At 36.1% G+C, this 8,561-nt stretch overlaps 1 protein-coding gene across 1 annotated transcript in view; it reads left to right on the top strand.

Annotated features, from left to right (window-relative positions):
* Positions 1–2,653: 2,653 nt before the first annotated feature.
* Positions 2,654–8,561, top strand: part of LOC107567059 (ephrin type-A receptor 5-like) — a 17,825-nt gene continuing 11,917 nt past the window's right edge. The window contains exons 1-2 of the mRNA XM_016252657.1: positions 2,654–2,987; positions 5,700–5,764. Coding sequence (XP_016108143.1) covers positions 2,897–2,987; positions 5,700–5,764 — 156 coding nt within the window. The 5' untranslated portion in view covers positions 2,654–2,896. The remainder of the gene's footprint in view (positions 2,988–5,699; positions 5,765–8,561) is intronic.

Below are 8,561 nucleotides of genomic sequence, written 5' to 3'. Positions count from 1 at the left end.
GAAAATATAAATATAAAAATAATACATAATAAATAATAAACCTGGAGAGAGTCAACATGATTTACTTCTCCGCTGAAGACTTAGAGATCATTTTTGAAAATATCATGAATTTAAATTGATTTACAAGAAGGGAAAAAAATAACTGCTGTCACAAAAGTTTGATAAAGCAGCTGATAGAAAATATCCGACTATATTAATACAAGTTTATTGAATATATATAAATTAAAATTATGTTCACAAAGAGTATAAAAGAAAACATATAAAAGCTTAGGGATTTCAAAAGCTTGGTCAACATTTTCATACTTCATTTTCATATTAAAAATTTTCAAATGTTCAAGTTGCTTTCAGTTAAGACATCTCAAACATGCATTTTAGTCTGGGACTAGGTTTAAGCTTAGCCTGTGAAACCGGGCATACGGATGATATATTGTATCAAAAAGATAGGTAACACTTTATTTTTTTCACATTCTATTGACTATAAGTAACTTTTCAAGTATGTGTCTGTCAACTTATTAACACTAATCCTAACCTAACAGTCTACTAATACGCAAATGAGAGTTAGCTGACATGTACTGTAGTTGCAAAGTTACTTATAATCAGTAAAATATCTAACTATTGAAATAATTGTATTTATAGGTTACATGTTAAGTATTAGCAGCAAAATTGGAGAGTTGCATCTCTAAAATGCTTTTGTGAACTGCTTTAATTTGTTGTGGCTTTATTACATCAGATATGTGTCACTTTGCTTACAGCTGATTCATCGTGTCTCTTATCCAGAATGGTAAGTTACCATTGTAATAATCACTGCTAAACACAAATCCATCTTGTTAAAACCAAAAATTTTGCTCAAACTAATTTCAAACTTAGCTTGATAGCCACTGAACCTGGATTGTGCAACTAAATGTCATAAAATGTATGGGAAAAAGTGCATGGAAACGAGCTTTTTCTACCTTATCTGACACAGTATAGTCAGGTTTACAATGTAAAATAAGGTAGAATCAGCCAGTCATTGTTGCAAAGTTAACTGATCAGCAGCCTGGTCTCAAACGGAGGTACTTTTATCATGCACATTTATGACTACTGACCAAATGAACGGATATGAAATTTTGATTTGATGGGAGACATGAAACTATCAGACATATATTGACTGGCCAAAAATACAAAAATACTTGACTGCATAATGCAGTGATTGACCACTCAGAGAGCTGTAACAAGAATGTCCTCACAAAACGTTTTTACTGTGTAAAACGGTTCTGTGAAATGTTCTCTTATGTCGAACCATATTACAGTTTGTATTTTGTCAGTCATGACTACCCACTGGCTTCTGAGTCACCCTCTGCATCCCACAATGCACCAGTGTGCTGCTCTCAGACTGTGCGCTGACTCTCAAATTGTTCCTCTTCCTGTACTTTTATCCAAGTCCTCGCTCTCTTTAATGCCAGGACACGATTATCAGTAGCGACAGCTCAGCTGTGTCTGCCCAAACCGAGCCACCCCTCTGAGTGCAGCGGCAAAGACCCTGCTGCTTCACTCTAGTCCTTGACAAGTCCAGTTCACTCTTTCATTTAGAAGTGGCAGCCTGTTTATTTTAAATGAGGTCGTTTAACTAGACCTGCATGAAATCTGTGCATGCAGTACTCCAAAAAAAGCTTTGTGCATTTTAACCAAACACATAACCCATCTATTTCCAGCTTGTTTTTCGTCATTTGTGTTGCTTGTGAAGACAAGCCTCGCTGATATTATTGGATATTTTCAAGTCTTGGCGGATCCATTCCAGCACCACAACAGATGCAATTAAGCTTACATTGAAGGAAGGGTTTAATACTCTGAAGTGACTTTTGTCAGCTTATACAGTCGCAACTGCCTATCAACGACTCAACGATGCATAGGTGTGCTCGGAAATCCAGTGTGAACACCTTAAATTAGACAGATTGTCTTTAATACATTTAATCAGATTTAAAGACTTTTTCAGAGGTTTGGGCCTTATTTTTATTGTGCTCTGCTCCTTATCTAGACATTTAGTATCAGATCCTGGCCATGATTCTGTGATGTCACATGCAACCGAGATAATGGTGTTGTTATGGATGCCAACTCTTTCCTTGCCTGATTTTGTTGACATCTGAAGAGAAAGCCCTCGCTGCTGTTCTTCATCTTGTCGTTTTGAACTCAGGAGGAGCTGGGTCTGATGTCGGCTGCTGAATTTCTCTGAGTGTCTGGTGAATGAGGACAAGCGCTGAGGAGCGTGGGATGTGTCGGGAGGGCACGGCACGGGGATATGTATAATCATGCAGATGAAAGAGATTGAGCTGCAGTCATCGAGCCACATTTATCTTGTTGGTGGAAGTGCTGCTTCGGCTTAAATTATAATGCAACACTATTTAGGTACAGGATATACAGTGTTACTGTAGTCTATCATCTTTACCTCAATACATTTTACATTGAATTATTGCATATTATATGGCATACAGGCTTAATAGAAAGTGTTGCTTCATTACTCACATTAGGGAAATTGCAGCGTAGTATCACTCCAACACAATCAATATAATATACGACTGACACAATGCGCACATAGCTGTCATTTTTTAGCATGATTCGACTGACTTACACCTTCATTAGTCTGGATGAGTCTGGAGTTATGAGCAGTCGTTGATGTCTATTGGAGAGCTGATCGTTTACTCCTCCTCCTCCTCCTCATGCTGTCGACTGTGTGGGTGTCTGACAGCTCCGCGAGTCTCAACCCGGAGCGCTTCAACACTCACCGCTCTCCGCTCAAATGCGCGTTTCTTCCTGCGTACCTACGTTCCTCGCTCCTCATGTCCTCCGTAACTCTCTCAGGATCGTTTCGGTGCTGATGTGAGTCCAGTACTTTCATTCATTTGGCACGTTTCTTCAGTCGATGAGTATGCGTTCACGGTGGAGTTGCATCGCCTGGATTTGCGTCTTCAGTCTCGGCGCGTTCAGGACTTCCTGCATTCCCGGTAATGAAGGTAAGACGCGGGATCTGGGAACGGTGCTGTTTGCAGGGATCGATGGTTGACAGTCACTGGATTCCGCCTGGAAATGAACGCTCTTCAGATCAAGAACCGTTTTTGGCTCCATGAGGTTCTTGGCTTGCTATATGATTGTTTGGAGACCAAAACAAAAGTGCTTAATGTTAAATTAAAGATACCTTTGTGTTTTTAAAATGACCAGAAAATAATTTTAAGAAGTTGTTAGTAGAACTTAAAAAAGGTTCTAAAATGGCATTAGACTGTGAAACTGTTTGGTTTTAAATAGAACCATTATCAATAAAAATGAGAGCGGGATGGGGGAGGGCGCTCGGGTGCCTACACAGACTGGCACAATGGCCCAGCAGACGCGCAAGACAACGGCCACTCTAAACTCACAATAGCGGCAAGTCTGCTAGAATTTCAACAAACCTGTCGATTCGGAGAGCTGCGACCTGCCGTGAACTGTAATCTGTAATGCACTTTCAAATGAACATTAACAATATTTGCAGCTACAGTACGATTGGACTGTTTAACCTTGAGTATTCCAAAGCGGAAAGGCAACAAATCAGAATATGTACGTTAAATATTCTGCAACATACTACTCTTCCATACACTATATAAACCATACGGTTTATAATGTATTTTTCCCCTCCTGAAGTTAGATTTCCACATATTGCACCTCTTTCGACATTTGTATCTGCCTAAGGATGGACATAGCCTCTCTTTTATCTAGTTCAGAACTGTATTTCGTCCTGCTAATTATTTTTTATGCCATTCTCCCCAGGATATTTTTCAGTTTAAGTAGGACAATGTACATCAATGTCTGTCATTCATAAGAAACACATTTAGATCTCATTTAGAGACATTTAAATAGGACACGCGTGGATTAAATGTAAATGTTAAATTGTAAATTTTAGTGTTCTCACAAATCATTATCACATTTGAGGTTACATAATATTTAAGATCAATAACCATTATTCGTATTCAGCTGTTGGTCTTATTTATTAGGGTATAAAGTGCAAAAATTATCCTAAATATGTACTTTGAATTCCAGAATATCTATCATTCCCTTTACACCTTCTCTTTTTTAGCACCATTGTGACATTTGTATTGGCGTCTTAGTCATTAGCTTGTTGTTTTGATTCCCTGAATGATATTGCTATTGTGAGTCATCTCACACATGCTAAACAGTCTCGCCACACAACCTTTGATCAACACAAGGTCAAATTAAAATGCAGCCCTGATTGGACTTTGAATGTAAAGGTCATCTAATTAGCTATGGCGGTACTCCTTCGTAAAAGGTTCCACCAGATAAAAAACAAACTGTGACCTACTCTGGGCATCAAATACTGGCACAATCATCTAGAAAGACTGGCTTGTTTAGTAGACATCTCACATAGAATGTGCACTCAATTTAACCAAGGGCAAAGATTATACAACAGTTATTATTCCATGTTCTTTTATATTTTCTATAGGGTATTTTCAAATGATTGTCCGCAATGTTCTGAAACATTTAGTTCAATATTGCAACAAGCCCATGTATGAATGTTCCAGCATTCAGATGTGAAGTGTCTGGATACATACTATTTCTGGATACATATACTTCTGTCTGGGATTGATTTCAAGGGCAATTTATTTTCCCCCTAAATCATAAGACATAATATTTTATTTTATTTTATTTTATTTTATTTTTTTAATCAATTTAACCAAGGGCAAAGATTATACAACAGTTATTATTCCATGTTCTTTTATATTTTCTATAGGGTATTTTCAAATGATTGTCCGCAATGTTCTGAAACATTTAGTTCAATATTGCAACAAGCCCATGTATGAATGTTCCAGCATTCAGATGTGAAGTGTCTGGATACATACTATTTCTGGATACATATACTTCTGTCTGGGATTGATTTTCAAGGGCAATTTATTTTCCCCCTAAATCATAAGACATAATATTTTATTTTATTTTATTTTATTTTATTTTTTTAATTTAATTTAATTTAATTTAATTTAATTTATAATTGCATTTTTGACCCAAGTCTTTATTAAATTTGGACCTGTTACAATATAACGTAATTGGCATCATCTAAAACATTTTACAGGCATGCATCTTTTCTTTAAGGGTCATAGATTATTGCATTCATGTAATTCATATAGTCATATATTTGTATGAAAACAAATAGACTGAAACTATATTGTTATTAAGGTGTGAAAATAAAAATGGATTAAAAAACTATATGATTATGTGTACATGCTGTACATCTAAAAAAATCTAATGCAGTCACCCTGAACTATAGTTTACACTGTGATAAAATACAATTCATGTGATAATAATTAGAATGTAAGAAAATAAAAAAATGAAGAATGTGTGTACAGTGTATGTACAGAAATTCAATTTGCACTTTATTTGAAGTTGTCATTGTTACAATGTTATTACATTGTAACTACTATGTTATATTAGTTAACAACATGTACTTACTATATAGTTAGAGTTTGGTTTAGGGATAGTTGTAGTAATTATGTATTACTACAGTAGGTGCCTGTAACGACAGCACTGTAAAATAAATTGCTACCGAAATCTATAAAAACGAACAAGATCTGAGCAAGACGATGTTGTAATAAAGAATATCTAATCTGCATATAAATGTTCTTTCTATATTGCTTTTACAACTCCAGCTCATTGATTTGTCCCCATTTCTCGTTCTCCCGCAGTGAACTTGCTGGACTCTCGCTCTGTAATTGGTGACCTGGGGTGGGTCGCGTACCCGAAGAATGGGGTGAGTTCTACACATCTTCCTGTCTCTCAGCACTTTGAGCCGGCTTAGGAGAACATCTCAAGGTCTCCGATTCCCTCAACGGCAGAAAAGACAGTTTCAAAGTGAAAAATAATAGAACATGGAGAGCGCAGCACAGAGAGAGAGAGGGACTATGAGAGGTCAGAGACAAAGAGAGAAGAAGGGAAAGCCCTTTTTGTTCTAAAAGAGGCACAAAGACACACTAAACCTGCTGTTTTAATTTCTTTGTGACACTTAGAGTGTGATTCATTTCTGTTGAGCCAGCCGATTGGTAAACCCGCTGAACAATGTGTTGAATTTTAACGACAATTGGCCAACTTTATATACATATCTGTTTTTGCATTCCCTATTTCCATTGAGAATGCCAAGTGAAGAAAGCTGAAGCTACATGAAATGGTTTGTCAGCAGAAAAGGAACATGTGTTGAGTATCTCGGTTGTTTTTGACAGGCTGACAGGAATAAGCAGCTACAAACTCGAACAGAACATGAAAATAAATATCCCAGGATTGCTTCAGGTCTGTTAGTATCACAATATTTTTATCCCCCCCCCCCCCCCAAATAAATAAATACTAATAATAAAAAACAAGCAACGCCATCTTGTTAACTTCTTATCATGACTTCACCCAGTTTGCTGTTACAAGAATAGTGCACCGACTAGGGCTGTGCAATATTAACACAAATGCAGTTTTCAATGTTTATTGGGATTTTTTCAATAATTAAACAATATTGTGCTGAGTTTGTTTTTGTGCTGGTACCATGGCTGGTCTCTATGGAAGCCCATTTTCACCACTGAAAAAAAAAATAACTAAAAAAAAACCTTACTGTGACTTTTCTCAGAATTGTGAGATATGAACTCGCAATTGCTAGCTATTCAGAATAGCAGGAAATAAAGTCAAAATTGCAAGACGTGGAGTCAAAATTGGGAGATATATAGCGAGTTATAATGTCCAATTCTGAGGGGGAAAAAAGTCTGTTTTCTTACCATTTCGAGTTTATATCTCACATTTCCGACTTTATAACACACAATTGTAATTGTGAGAAAAAGTCACAATTGCAAGATCTGACTATATTTTTCAGAATTATGACTTTATTTCTCAGAACTGCAAGTTTAAATCTCATAATTGTGAGGACAATATTTGAATTATTAGATAAAAAGTCGCAAATACCTTTTTTATTCATTTAATTTTCTTTTTATTCTGTGTCGGAAGTGGGCTTCCATAGGTTTAGGCCTGTCATGGACAAATAAAAAAATACGCCAGTAGGTGGCGCCAAGTCCCTGTCTTAATGAGTGATTCATTGGATCATTCATACAAGCAATTCGTTCAAAAACAGATTTATTCACAATCGAAATATCACTATGTGTTGCTCTGAGACATGCAAATGTTCTGCTCTGGGTTTGTTAGGAACTATTTTCATCAGCAAAACAGAAAAAAAAACAGACAATATTGTGTCTAAAATGTAACTTACGCAACATTAACTTTGTGTTTGATGAACTGTTGCATAAAGATATGACATTTGCGATCACACCCACATGCTAATATTTAGGAAAACAGAACTGTTTCTTGTTTGATATTACTTAACTACATAAATACAAAAATACAAACATTTACAAGGATATTTTTTGCTTTCATAACTTGAATTATCGAGGCATTTTAACTGCATCCTCAAGGCTTCTTCACGCAGTCAATGATTTTGGATTCTCAAGACATGTTTTTGTCTGTTTTGTTTTTCAAAGTGAGTGAGAAATATACTCGATAATGTCAGCTCGCATATCAACACAACCATTATGATATTATTGCAGACGGTAACTATTGCACTGACCCAGCTCTCACTTCTAGTTTTGGATTTTGAGATATTGATTAGAAAAGTGTGTTTGCTTTAGGACTGTGCAAACATTGTGATTTCTCCATTCTCAATGTCAGCTTGCTCATCCCAGCTGCTGTTTAGAGGCCTTTATTATTATCTAGTGTGGCCTGCATCCAGTGTTGACAGTGTGCAGTTATAGCTTAATTCAGTTTCCTGTTGTGATGGTAAAAAAGAGCGCTTGCATTGTGCTTACTTGCACCTGCCCTCCAATGCAACAATACGAGCCGACAATAGATGCTAAAGTCTCCAGGCACGCTGGATAACACCTGTTAAAGGAGATGATTATTCCTCCTCTCAGATGGAAATACAAACATCCTTGTGTGATATCCTGAATATGACGTGGAATCTGGAGAGCGATAAATCACTGTCAGATACGGCAGAGTGCTTTTCACATCCTCCTCAATGGCTATTTAGATTAAATGATTTTTCTCTATTATTAGATGTTCAAATTACTCAAGGGTGACATGTGCCGTCTGAGATTATGTCAGCAAGCATGGGATGTTAACTAGTATTGCTATTATGCAAGATGTGTCGAGGTTTGATCAAAGGGCTGAATGAATCGGTTGAGCTGTTAATATGTTGATTTTTCATAGACTTTTCAAGTCATGATGTAAAGAAGTCATTCAATATCAGATACAAATTACATACTAATATTAATCATAATTTTAATATTATAAATAAGGTTAATCATAACATAAATAGTAGTATTTGATATTAATATATTGCTGATTTTTTGTCCTATCCGTTTATTTGAAATATATTAAAAATATAGAATGTTTCAAAGGAGCTTCACGTAGATACATATGAAAGTAGTGATTCAATAATGCAAACACAATTCAACGCTGCTGTAAAAAGATAATAATAAACAGTCATTATTCACTTGGAATCAGTTCAGTAAAAGTTTTTTTTGGGG

This window comes from Sinocyclocheilus grahami, unplaced genomic scaffold (assembly GCF_001515645.1).
Source record: "Sinocyclocheilus grahami isolate Dianchi unplaced genomic scaffold, SAMN03320097.WGS_v1.1 scaffold1124.1, whole genome shotgun sequence".
Lineage (NCBI taxonomy): Eukaryota > Metazoa > Chordata > Actinopteri > Cypriniformes > Cyprinidae > Sinocyclocheilus > Sinocyclocheilus grahami.
The sequence above is the reverse complement of the archived record's forward strand: the minus strand, read 5'-3'. Positions and strand labels throughout refer to the sequence as shown.